Raw genomic sequence first — 13378 nt, forward strand, 5'->3', positions numbered from 1 at the left:
AAATTGCCATCAGGTGTGTGTTACACCTTTAACCCTAGTCCCATGGCACTTGGATACTGTATTTGTTTGTTTTTCAGTTTGATGGTTTCTATTGAACTATCTTCAAGTTCAGAGATTCTTTTCTTCAGATATGTACAGTTTACCAAGAAGCCCATCAAAGACATTTAAAAATTTTTTGTTAGTGGGTGCAAGCTTTTCCTTTGGGTTCTTAGACTGCCCCTTTCTGCTCACCTTGCTTTTGGTTTTTCATGCTGTCTACTTTATCCATTAGAACCCTTAGCTTCTTTTTTTTTTTTTATTTTTATTTTTTATTTGAAATTTTTTTTATTTATTTTTTTTATTTTTTTTACGTTTACATAGGGTAATGATGTTTATTTTATTTTTCCCTTCCCCCCACCCCTCCCACCCCTCCCACCCCTCTTTTCCCTCTACACAGTCCTTCTTTCCTTCATTCTTACCGCTCTCCTTAGCCTAACTCTAAACCTAACCCTAAACCTAATGCTAGCCCGTCCCACCCCCCATTATATGTCCTCATCCGCTTATCAGCGAGATCATTCGTCCTTTAGTTTTTTGAGATTGGCTTATCTCACTTAGCATGATATTCTCCAATTTCGACCATTTGCCTACAAATGCCATAATTTTATCATTCTTCATTGCGGAGTAATATTCCATTGTATAAATATGCCACAGTTTCTTTATCCATTCATCAACTGAAGGGCATCTAGGTTGGTTCCACAATCTGGCTATGGTGAATTGAGCAGCAATGAACATTGATGTGGCTGTATCTCTGTAGTATGCTGATTTTAAGTCCTTTGGGTATAGGCCAAGGAGTGGGATAGCTGGGTCAAATGGTGTTTCCATTCCAAGCTTTCTGAGGAATCTCCACACTGCTTTCCAGAGTGGCTGCACTAATTTGCAACCCCACCAGCAATGTATGAGTGTTCCTTTTTCACCACATCCTCGCCAACACCTATTGTTGCTTGTATTCTTGATAATCGCCATTCTAATTGGGGTGAGATGAAATCTTAGGGTAGTTTTGATTTGCATTTCCCTTATTACTAGGGATGTTGAACATTTTTTCATATATCTGTTGATTACTTGTACATCTTCTTCTGTGAAGTGTCTGTTCATTTCCTTAGCCCATTTGTTGATTGGATTATTTGTATTCTTCGTGTAGAGTTTTTTGAGTTCTTTATAGATTCTGGAAATTAGCGCTCTATCTGAGGTATGGTTGGCAAAGATATTCTCCCACTCTGTTGGCTCTCTCTTCACATTTCTGATAGTTTCCTTTGCTGAGAGAAAGCTTTTTAGTTTGAATCTATCTCAGTTGTTGATTCTTGCTTTTATTTCTTGTGCTATGGGAGTCCTGTTAAGGAAATCTGATCCTAAGCCAACAAGTTGAAGATTTGGACCTACTTTTTCTTCTATAAGATGCAGGGTCTCTGGTCTGATTCCGAGGTCCTTGATCCATTTTGAGTTGAGTTTTGTGTAGGGTGAGAGATAGGGGTTTAATTTCATTCTATTGCATATAGTTTTCCAGTTTTCCCAGCACCATTTGTTGAAGAGGCTATCTTTTCTCCATTGCATATTGTTGGAACCTTTGTCTAGTATGAGAAAATTGTATTTATTTGGGTTTGTGTCCACATCCTCATTTCTGTACCATTGATCTACCTGTCTATTTTGGTACCAATATCATGCCGTTTTTGTTACTATTGCTTTGTAGTAGAGTTGAAGATCTGGTATTGCAATACCCCCTGCTTCGCTCTTGCTACTGAGGATTGCTTTAGCTATTCTAGGTTTTTTATTCTTCCAGATGAATTTCATAATTGCTTGCTCTATTTCTGCAAGGTACATCATTGGGATTTTAATTGGAATTGCATTGAATCTGTATAGCACTTTAGGTAGTATAGCCATTTTGACGATATTAATTCTGCCTATCCAGGAACATGGGAGATCTTTCCATCTTCTAAGGTTTTCTTGAATTTCTTTCTTTAGTGTTCTGTAGTTCTCATTGTAGAGGTCTTTCACCTCTTTTGTGAGATTGATTCCCAAGTATTTTATTTTTTTCGATGCTATTGTGAATGGGGTAGTTTTCCTAATTTCTCTTTCTGAAGATTCATCACTTATGTATAAAAATGCATTGGATTTATGAGCATTGATCTTGTAACCTGCTACTTTACTGAATTCACTTATGAGTTCTAAAAGTTTTCTGGTGGAATTTCCAGGTTCCTCTAAATATATAATCATGTCATCAGCGAACAGGGATAGTTTGAGTTCTTCTTTTCCTATTCGTATCCCTTTAATTTCTTTGGTTTGTCTGATTGCTCTGACTAGAGTCTCAAGGACGATGTTGAATAGAAGCGGTGAAAGAGGGCATCCCTGCCTTGTTCCAGTTTTTAGGGGGAACGCTTTCAGTTTTTCACCATTTAGAATGATATTAGCCATGGGCTTAGCATAGATTGCCTTTATAATGTTTAGGAATGTTCCCACTACCCCAATTTTTTCTAGTGTTTTGAGCATGAAGGGATGCTGTATTTTATCAAATGCTTTTTCTGCATCTATTGAAATAATCATGTGATTCTTAACTTTAAGTCTGTTGATATGGTGAATGACATTTATTGATTTCCGAATGTTGAACCAACCTTGCATCCCTGGGATAAAACCCACTTGATCGTGGTGCACTATCTTTTTAATATATATTTGTATGCGATTTGCTAAAATTTTGTTGAGAATTTTTGCATCGATGTTCATTAAGGATATTGGTCTGAAATTTTCTTTCCTCGATGTGTCTCTGTCTGGTTTAGGTATCAGGGTGATATTGGCTTCATAGAACGAGTTTGGGAGGGTTCCCTCCTCTTCTATTTCATGGAATAGTTTGAGGAGTATTGGAATGAGCTCTTCTTTAAAGGTTTTGTAGAACTCGGCTGAGAACCCATCTGGTCCTGGACTTTTCTTTGTTGGTAGGCTTTTGATGACCTCTTCTATTTCATTGCTTGAAATTGGTTTATTTAAGTTGTGTATGTCCTCCTCGTTCAGTTTAGGTAGTTCATATGTCTCTAGAAATTTGTTGATGTCTTCGAGGTTTTCTGTTTTGTTGGAGTATAGATTTTCAAAATAGCTTCTAATTATGTTTTGTATTTCACTCGTGTCTGTTGTGATGTTTCCTTGTTCATTCCGAATTTTAGTAATTTGAGTTTTCTCCCTCTTTCTCTTTGTTAGTGTGGCTAAGGGTTTATCAATTTTATTTATTTTTTCAAAGAACCAACTATTTATTTTGTTAATTTTTCCGATTGTTTCTTTTGTTTCGATTTCGTTGATTTCGGCTCTGATTTTAACTATTTCCTGTCTTCTACTACTTTTGGTATTGGTCTGCTCTTCTTTTTCTAGTGCTTTGAGCTGTAGTGTTAAGTCGTTTATTTGTTGATTTCTACTTCTTTTTTTGAATGCACCCCATGAAATAAATCTTCCTCTAAGTACTGCTTTCATAGTGTCCCGGAGATTTTGCTATGATGTGTCTTTGTTCTCGTTTACTTCTAAGAATTTTTTTATTTCCCTCCTGATGTCTTCTGTTATCCATTCATCATATAATAGTGTATTATTTAGTCTCCAGGTATTGGAGAAGTTTCTGTTTTTTATTCTGTCATTTATTTCTAATTTCAATCCATTATGATCTGATAGAGTACAAGGTAGTATCTCTATCTTCTTGTATTTGCTAACAGTAGCTTTGTGGCATAAAATATGGTCTATTTTAGAGAAGGATCCATGTGCTGCTGAGAAGAAAGTGTATTCGTTCTTTGTTGGATGGTATATTCTATATATGTCCGTTAAGTCTAAATTGCTGATTGTGTTGTTGAGATCTATAGTTTCTTTATTCAATTTTTGTTTGGACGATCTATCCAGTGGTGAGAGAGGTGTGTTAAAATCGCCTAGTATTATTGTGTTGTGGTCTATTTGATTTCTGGAATTGAGAAGGATTTGTTTGATGTACGTGGATGAGCCAATGTTCGGGGCATAGATATTTATGATTGTTATGTCTTGCTGATTTATGCTTCCCTTAAGCAGCATGTAATGTCCTTCTTTATCCCTTCTGACTAGTTTTGGTTTGAAGTCCACATTATCTGAGATGAGGATGGATACTCCAGCTTTTTTGCTGTGTCCGTGTGCATGGTATGTTTTTCCCCATCCTTTCACCTTTAGTCTATGGGTGTCTCTTTCTATGAGATGAGTCTCTTGCAGGCAGCATATTGTTGGATTTTTCTTTTTAATCCAATCTGCCAGTCTGTGTCTTTTGATTGATGAATTCAGGCCATTAACATTCAGGGTTATTATTGTGATATGATTTGTATTCCCAGTCAATTGACTCATATTTGTTTTTGACATGATTTGGTTTCTCCTTTATTTGGCTATTCCTTTAGGCTAGCGCCTCCTGTTGCTGATTTGCATCGTTGTTTTTCATCTCTTCCTCATGGAATATTTTGCTGAGAATGTTCTGTAATGCTGGCTTTCTTTTTGTAAATTCCTTTAGCTTTTGTTTATCATGGAAGGATCTTATTTCATCGTCAAATTTGAAGGTAAGTTTTGCTGGGTATAAGATTCTTGGTTGGCATCCGTTTTCTTTCAGGGCTTGGTATATGTTGTTCCAGGCCCTTCTAGCTTTTAGGGTCTGGATTGAAAAATCTGCTGATATTCTTATTGGTTTCCCCCTGAATGTAATTTGGTTCTTTTCTCTCTCGGCCTTTAAAATTCTGTCTTTATTTTGTATGTTAGGTATTTTCATAATAATGTGCCTTGGTGTGGGTCTGTTGTAATTTTGTATGTTTAGAGTTCTATAAGCCTCTTGTACTTGGTTTTCCATTTCATTCTTCAGATTTGGGAAATTTTCTGTTATTATTTCATTGAATAGATTGTTCATTCCTTTGGTTTGTTTCTCTAAGCCTTCCTCAATCCCAATAATTCTTAAATATGGCCTTTTCATGATATCCCATAATTCTTGTAGATTCTGTTCATGATTTCTTACCATCTTTTCTGTTTGGCCAACTTTGCTTTCAAGATTAAATAATTTGTCTTCAATGTCTGAGGTTCTGTCTTCCAGGTGTTCTATCCTATTGGTTATGCTTTCTATGGAGTTTTTAACTTGGTTTATTGTTTCCTTCATTTCAAGGATTTCAGTTTGGTTTTTTTTCAGTATCTCTAACTCTTTATTGAAATGATCTCTTGCTTCCCATATTTGGTCTTTTAACTGTTGATTGGTGCGATCATTTAATGCCTGCATTTGCTCTTTCATCTCCTCCTTCAATGCCTGCATTTGCTCTTTCATCTCCTCATTAGCTTCCCTGATCGTTTTAATTACATACATTCTGAACTCCCTTTCTGACATTTCTTCTGCTGTGCTGTCATTGGGTTTTATTGATGTAGTATCTAGGTTTGTTTGGGACATTTTCTTCCCTTGTTTTCTCATAATGGTCAGTTGTCAGTGGGACCCTGAGATATTGCAGTTTTCCACTATTGGCTTATAGTGTCCCAGTAGATTTCCAGTGTATCACCTCCCAGCCTTCAGTAGCCTGATGTCTTGGAGGAATCTGGTAAAGCAGCTCATCCGAAGAAAACTGCCCCTAGCCCCCTACTGGTTCCACGGTTTGGAACTGGCTCTGTGCGGAAATGCTCTCACTGTGGGCCTGCACCATGCAGCTGGCCGTGTGGGAAGAGCCCACTGCCGGAGTGTGGAAGACTACCTTGGGAAGACTCTAGCTGCCCTGCCCGGCTCCGCTAAGCCACCTCTATCTGGGCCTGCCACCCGGGCTGAGCTTTACCCAGTGGGCAGACTCACCCGTGGCTCTATTTCAGTCCGAGTCTCTCAATGCCTCCCCCTCTTAGCTCCTGGGTTCTGGAGTGACCGGGGGTGCAGTCTCCCTCTAGGCCGCCATCTTGGATCGCCCCGTGAAGAGAGCCCGCAGCCGGAGTGGGCAGAGCCGCCTGAAGAGGTCTCCGGCTGCCCTGCCCTGATCCCTGAGGCTGCTTGCAGATCGAGGCTCTCCGGTGGTTCTTTGCAGGAGTACACTGCGCTGCAGCGGCTCCGGGACTCGGAGCCTGCTCTGGTCAGAAAGGCTCTCACTAGCGGGCCAGTTCCGTTCGGAGAACCTGGAGAAGCTGGCTGTGTGGGCGGGGCCCACCGCTGGAGTGCGCAGGGCTGCCTGTGGATGACTCTAGCTGCCCTGCCCGGCTCCGATAAGCCACCTCTATCTGGGCCTGCCACCCGGGACAAGCTTTACCCAGTGGGCAGACTCACCCGTGGCTCTATTTCAGTCCGAGTCTCTCAATGCCTCCCCCTTTTAACTCCTGGGTTCTGGAGCGACCGGGGGTGCAGTCTCCCTCTAGGCTGCCATCTTGGATCGCCCCCACCCTTAGCTTCTGAATCATAATTGTTTATATTCCAGCATTCTTACCATATCCAATTCTGGTTCTGATACTTGGTCTGTCTCTTTAAATTGTGTTTTTGCTGTTTATTGCCTTGTGTTTTTTTTAATAGCTGGGTGTATGCACTGAATAAAAGACACTGCTGTAAATAGGGCTTTTGTGATGTGGTAGAGAGTAGTGGGAGCTATGAGTAGGTTCACATAGTCTTTCAATACCCCTCTGCCCCTGAGCAGTGAATTATTAACAACTCTTTATCAGCCTTCCACACCTCTAACCCGTGAGTGTGGCAGGGTGTCGGGTAGTCTGGAGTTGGGCTTTGGAGTTGGGGAAAGGCTAGAGCAGTCAGTTAAACTCTAATAAAACCCCACCAGATGAGGCTCTGATTAACTTGTTTCTCTTTGTTTATGTAACTGTAAAATGGTAATTTGTTCCAGGGACTCTAAGGCTGTTTTTGTCTATGTCTAGATGTATAATCTAGAAAATTCCACTTCTGTGGAGAATGAATTGCTTCTTGGGCTTTTCTGTTTGCGACCTGTTCACAGCCTTAACTCTGTGAACATGTCCTTGGCCAGCTGCCTCCAGCCTTGCTGAATGCTGTGGTTTTGGGGTCCAGAGTGTATGCCTGAAGTGAAGTGGTTGATCTGGCCTTGAAAAGGGAGGAACTTGCATAAAGCAGCTGGTTTTCTAGTACACAGCTTGTCCGAGGAAGATGGTGTGGGCTGACCATTGTGTTTCTTGATTTAGCAGTATCTGCAATCATAGGTGATAGAAATATTGTCTCTGGCACTTGGTTGTCTGCTTTCTTTACTTTTCAGTATTGAAAATTAATAATCCACCTTAGCATTGTGATTAGTTTAATGGGAAGTTGAGAGAAGTCATACCAGAGGTTTATTCAGGTGATGATATTTAGGTCCAGAAGAGTCATTTCTTTAAGCTTTCTCAGATGAAGTGAAATAAGGCCTTTTGTTTTTATTGAACCAGTTTATTATCCTCATCATACTAATGAAAGCATTTGTTTTCAGACTTCGGGCTGCATCTTCATTTTATTTAAATAACTTTGAAAGGAGGGTCTTAGTTTCCTCATTTTTCAGGTAAGGAAGTAGAGGCTTAAGTGATTTGCCCAAAGTTTCAACTGTTATGTGGCATTGCTGAGATTCAAGTCCGGGTCACACTTCACTGAAGGCATTCCTTTTAGTACTTATTTTGAGAATGTGGGTAGTGAACAGGGAAGGCAAGCGGCTATTTAGAATTACTGTCCTGTGTTGTAAAAGCTTTTATACTTTAATTATATCTGAAAATGATGTGCTTGTAATCTTCTTTTCAAGATGGCAGTTCCTGGATTTATTCCTGGTGTCTTCGTATTTCTGTTGTATATTAGTTCTGTGGCTAATTATCCCAATGGAAGAGTGACACAATCATGCCATGGAATGATTCCTGAACACGGTCACAGCCCACAGACTGACCCCGTTCACCACATCACAGTCAGTCAGGTGACATTCAGACCAGGAGATCGAATCGAAGGTACTGTGCTGGAAATGATTATTTACGCTTGGGTTTCACTCTTTTTACTGTCTATTGACCTCTATTAGTATTGGGTTTGAATTATTCATTTAAATTTGTTCGGTCACTTGGATTTGGAAGATACCATCATCTTCCTATTTTTTGTTTGTTACAGTTGACCATATTACTTAGGTGACATATCTACTCCCTATTCTGAACAGGTTTTAAAATGTTTTTAATCATTACTTAATATATATTTATTAATAATACTATTAACTCAGTAGAAGAAGAAAATAGAGCTTGGTTTACCTTGTTTAAAATATAATAAACACTTTTCTGTCCTGAAGTAATCTCTTATAATTCCCCAGTACTTCTGGCAAAATGTGACCTGTTAAAAATATATCCTTTATAGCAGTTTGCAAATTGTTTTCTGTGGCTGTAGAAATGCAAAGTTATTAATACGTGATCTTTAACAACAAAAAGAAAAAATAAGTTTATGGAAAAAATAAGTTTATTTTATTTATGTTTAATATCTGTGTATTAGATATATCTCCCAAGAATTTCACATCACAGTAGAATATTAAAGACCCTAAGGAATTTGTAATAAAGACAGACATTTATTTTATCTAGCTTTTTCCATACTCACTTTGCCCTATGGACTGCCCCGTGGCTGTCACCTGGCTTTCCCCTCTGGAGCAATGGCGTTCGGTATCTCACACAGTGAGTGCCCTATGTAGCACAGTTTAGACACTTTTTGTCTGCAGGGCCAGTTCTACTCTTTTCTCTTCAGGAGTTGTTTTATGTATGCATACCTGATTCAAACTATGGTGTACCTTCTCTAAACACTCCTTTTTGGGATCTTTCAACTTGTGTTTTTATTTGTTTCTTAGTGACTTTGTCAGGACCACAATTTAAAGGCTTTCTCTTAGAAGCTCGTAATGCTGAGGATTTGAATGGCTTTCCTGTTGGCTCCTTCACGTTGACTGACAGTCAAGTGTCACAGCTTCTGACTTGTGAAGATATCCAGGTTCCAGTTGATTTTCATACCTTTCCTTGGGGTCTTTTCACAATGGGGTGGTGGTTGCAAGGCACACGATAATGTTTCCCATCTATTGTAGACATTTACATAGATTCACAATGCTCAGACGTTCCCCCTATTTAACTTGTGATATAAACTTACACATCAGCCATGTAGAAAAGGTACGACAATAGCTTGACGAGCTTACAGTCTGTGATGCTTTGTATTATATTGACTCTTATTATATTGGTTTTTGAAAAGTTTTAATATTGAAGATAGAATTTTATAATGGGATAGACCTAATTTTGTCATTCATTCATTCATTCATTTAATAAACATTTATTATACCAGGAACTTGCAAGGGATACAGTGATGAATGAGACTTCCTGTTTTTCCTTGAAGAACCCACACCCTTACATGTCAGTAGAACAAATGGACACAGGAGATAAGATGCAAAAGAAGAGCATGTGGACACAGGACAGATGCATCAGTAGAATAGTATGGTAGATGATGGGAAGCACGGCAGAGGGACCACCTACAGACTGGAGGGAATTGATTCAGAGTATGTTGGAGGAGCTGACCTCTATGCTAGGCTGTAAAGCACGAGTAGGGGTTTGCCAGGTGAAAAAAAGTGGAAAACAAGATTGCTCAAAAGAAAAAAAAGTTACTAAAATGCCTTAATATGTATTTGGAGGCAGGGAGTTTTCTTTTGAGTCATCTTCTGAATTTTATTAATGGAAGGAATATAGATTTAGAGTGCAAATGAAATAATGAGCAAGCTCCGTATAGCATTAATACATTGTGACTCCTTTCAGTTTTTAAATTTCTGATGATTATTTATTCATAGAGCTAACTTCTACTATAATCAATCCACATGTGTTTATTGTGTCCCTGAGTCCTTGTTCTAATTAAAATCATTTTCACCATAATGCCATGGTCATACTGTGATAAATTACTTTGCAAAATGATAGCATTTACAGCCATGCTGAGGTATTGGGTGACTGAATGGTAGTTCTTTCCACTTTATTTCAGGGATCAGCTGTGAGTCACACAAGTTCATCCAAAAAAACAGAAATTAAAGTCTACTGGAATGCTCCAAGCAGTGCCCCGAATCACATACAGTTTTTGTGAGTATAAGAGTTTACATCTCTATTAACCAATATAATTGAAACCATAAGGGTTTATGTCATTTCTATGCTATTGGACCTTCACTTGTATAGACAGTTTTGGTATAGTAATGATAACAGCTTACTGATGCAATGGTTTGTTTGGCTTTCTTGTTGTTTTATTTCACCTGTGTATAACCAGCATCTAGACTAGATCATGGCACTGAATAAGCACATGGTAGACATTTGTCAAGTGATTGAAGTATAGCACTACTGTAATACTCACAAGAGCCATCAGTTAATACTTGAGTGTACATGACATATGGAATAACACTTTGTAAAATGTGTGCTCCTGCTGGGCACAGTGGCACACTTCTAATCCCAGCAGCTGGGGAGGCTGAGGCAGGAGAATCACAAGTTCAAAGCCAGTCTCAGCAATTTAGTGAGGCCCCTAGCAACTTAGCAAGACTCTGTCTCACAATAAAAAATGACAAGGACTGGGAATATATAGCTCAGTGGTTAAGCACCCCTGGGTTTAATCCCTGGTACCTTAAAAAAAAAAAAAAGTGCTTTTTGGCAACATTACATCTTATAGTTTAAATAGTTAGAAAATTAAACCCTGCATTGCTTCTCAGAATTATAAAAATTTATTATTATAGTTCCTTGTTCCTGTGCAAGGGGAAAAGGAATGTCATAAATCCTTATAAGGATTCCTGAGTGGTGTTACAGATGTATATTTCAAGGGAAGATTGCTCACCTGACATGTCTTTATTTTCTGTTTAACTTTGCACACAGATCCCCAGGACACAGTAACAGCATTGCACTGTGTGTTGGGTGGAACATGAGAAAGGGAGTATGATCCTGGTGAGAGCAGGTTATTGCTTTTGCAGCCCCTATAGAGCTCCTTGCTGTAGCTGCCTGCTATTCATGCCCTTTGGAAGAATGTGGATGGTATACTGTGAAATGAGTAGAAGTTTGTTCTTTATATATTAAGGAGCAGAAATCTGTGAAAGTTAGTCCTTGAGTCTGGCACTCAGGCTGCTGTTAGCATGCCCAAAGAACAGAGGAGCAAGAAAAGAGAGGAGTGGGGTAGAGAATAATTCAAGTTCATTTAGTGATGGGGTGGAAGAGTCATTAGAGATTTGCCTCAGGTGAGTTCCTAGTTCATCCTCCTATCTACCTTTTCCTTCCTTTAAAGTTTTGATTTAATTATGATGGACCGTAATCAGTGTTTTGTCTAATCTCACTGGTACTGCTTTTCAGAGTCACAGTTGTTGTGAAGTATAAAACCTACTGGGTGAAGGTTCCTAGTCAGATAATTTCCCAACCAAATGCACTTCCTTTTACAACACCTGAAGCTACAGTATCACCATCATTGACACCACCTCCAGTTTCCCATTTAACCAAACCAGTAAGTAACGTTTTTATATCTTAACCAAATGCAATAGAAAGTAACAATAGAAAAAAAAAAAAAAAAAACAATTTCTTGGAAATTGTGGTTCTATTCTTGGCAAAGTGCATAGAGAAGTAGCTGTTCTGGGTTGTGACAGCAAGTTTTTGGACTTTCTGTAGAAGTCTGAAGGAAGTTTCATGGCAACAGTATGATTTATAGGTAGGAATAAAGAAATGGAAGACACCCTGCATGATGAAGGTGTGGTTATAACATTCTCATGTACTCTATACTAATAAGTGGATATATGTTCATTTTAAAATAAATCTGAGGAAGCTCACTCCTTCCTTTCTTCTTTCCTTGTGACCCAGAGTCAAACACAGAGGAATCTTAAATGGAATTTAGACAAGATTTGAGGGAGATTCTTGAAGTGGTGGTATGAGTCATATCTTATTTCATAAAGGTTAAAGAGTACTGAGGAATTCTGTGTGCTGAACTCCAGAAAGTTTCTTACAACTCATTGGTTAGAATTTCATCTAGGCCCTCTGATTCAAAAGAATTAAATTGAGAAAGATGATTGAGAAAACATCTTAGAAAAGGTATGTGAAATATTAGGAAGAAGTGTTCTACTGAAGGAAATTCTGATAAATTAGACTGCTTGCTTCAGAAGTAGTTATAATGAAAATGATTTGAGGCAGGTTCGTTACAGTTAAGAAAACAAAGTTGGGGCCTGAACCCCAACTTTTCTACTTTTCGTGGATATTTGGAGAGATTACTCAATTTTTAATTTCAGTTTCTTCATTTACAGAATCAGAAACAATATCTATCTCTTAATACACTGCAAGAATATACGTTTTCCATCCATGCCTGGCACTTAATAGTTAGGAAACACTAGTCTCTTTCCTTTTGTCTTTGTCTCTTTGTTCACATAGACATGACTAATAAATACACCTATGTAAGATTAGTCTTATTTTGTTTTCCTTCTTTTCTGCATTTTTAAATATGTATATGACATTATGTTTGATGATGTTATTATGAAAGTGGTACTTTTTTGATCATACAATAATATCTGTTATTTGTATGAGCTCTCACTGAGCTCTTAATGCTTACTTGAAAGCTGTTTTAGGGGAATAAACAGTTTGTACCTCAGCTTTCTAGTAGGAATTTGCTGACAATATTCTTGTTCCTCCATGTAGTAATAAAAGGCATTAGCTCTTGTAGGAGCTTTTACTGTTTCTTTGTGCTACGCATGCTATTTCTAATTATAGGGAGGTTCGTTAAGAATCCCTATTTAAAAAAAAAAAAGAATCCCTAGCATTCTAGCATTTTTAGAGCTAGAAGAAACCTCTGGATCTGTTTCATTTAGTTTCCCTCTTATGTACTTGAAGGTAAAGGGCATCAGTCCTTTGGCTACTGTGTGGAGTGAAGAAGGGAGCAGAGATCAAAGTCATGTTTCTTAGTTCCTAGTGGCTTGGTCTCTTCACTTTGTTGTGCTCAGTTTTAGTCTAGTTATATATAAAGTTAATGTTTAGCTTGCTTTTGAAATATACTCACAGCCCATTCTAACAAGGTTGACTTGTTTGCTCTACCAAATTGTAGAACTGACTTTGTTTTTAGACTCTTCCTTTTATACACCATACCAAGCATCTCTGGATTAAATCACTGTAGATCTTTGTTTTTTTCCTTCCCACTAAATTATTAATACTTGAATGGTGGTACTTATCAGGGTAACTTACTTTTCTTGTATTACTTTACAGTTTTACAAATTTAGAATCAAATTTGAATCTGAATTTTGAAAGCAGAGTTCAAGATCTAATTATAAAAACTTGCCAAGGATTTGTCTGCTTTTAAAAATGCTTTTTCTGAAATCTAGAGGATATCTATTAGACAAGATTGCCTATATGGGTACATTTCATAAGAAGTTTCAAAATTTACCAGAAATTTTGCTCT

The 13378-nt window shown here is 38.1% G+C and overlaps 1 protein-coding gene across 6 annotated transcripts in view; it reads left to right on the plus strand.

Moving 5' to 3' along the window:
- The window catches only part of Frrs1 (ferric chelate reductase 1), an 86513-nt gene that overhangs the window by 26855 nt on the left and 46280 nt on the right, over positions 1–13378 (plus strand). For all 6 annotated transcript variants that reach the window (XM_047567187.1, XM_047567171.1, XM_047567177.1 and 3 more), the window contains exons 2-5: positions 7740–7935; positions 8805–8941; positions 9965–10059; positions 11302–11449. In XM_047567187.1, coding sequence (XP_047423143.1) covers positions 7740–7935; positions 8805–8941; positions 9965–10059; positions 11302–11449 — 576 coding nt within the window. The remainder of the gene's footprint in view (positions 1–7739; positions 7936–8804; positions 8942–9964; positions 10060–11301; positions 11450–13378) is intronic.

This window comes from Sciurus carolinensis, chromosome 1, assembly GCF_902686445.1.
Source record: "Sciurus carolinensis chromosome 1, mSciCar1.2, whole genome shotgun sequence".
NCBI classification, from domain to species: domain Eukaryota; kingdom Metazoa; phylum Chordata; class Mammalia; order Rodentia; family Sciuridae; genus Sciurus; species Sciurus carolinensis.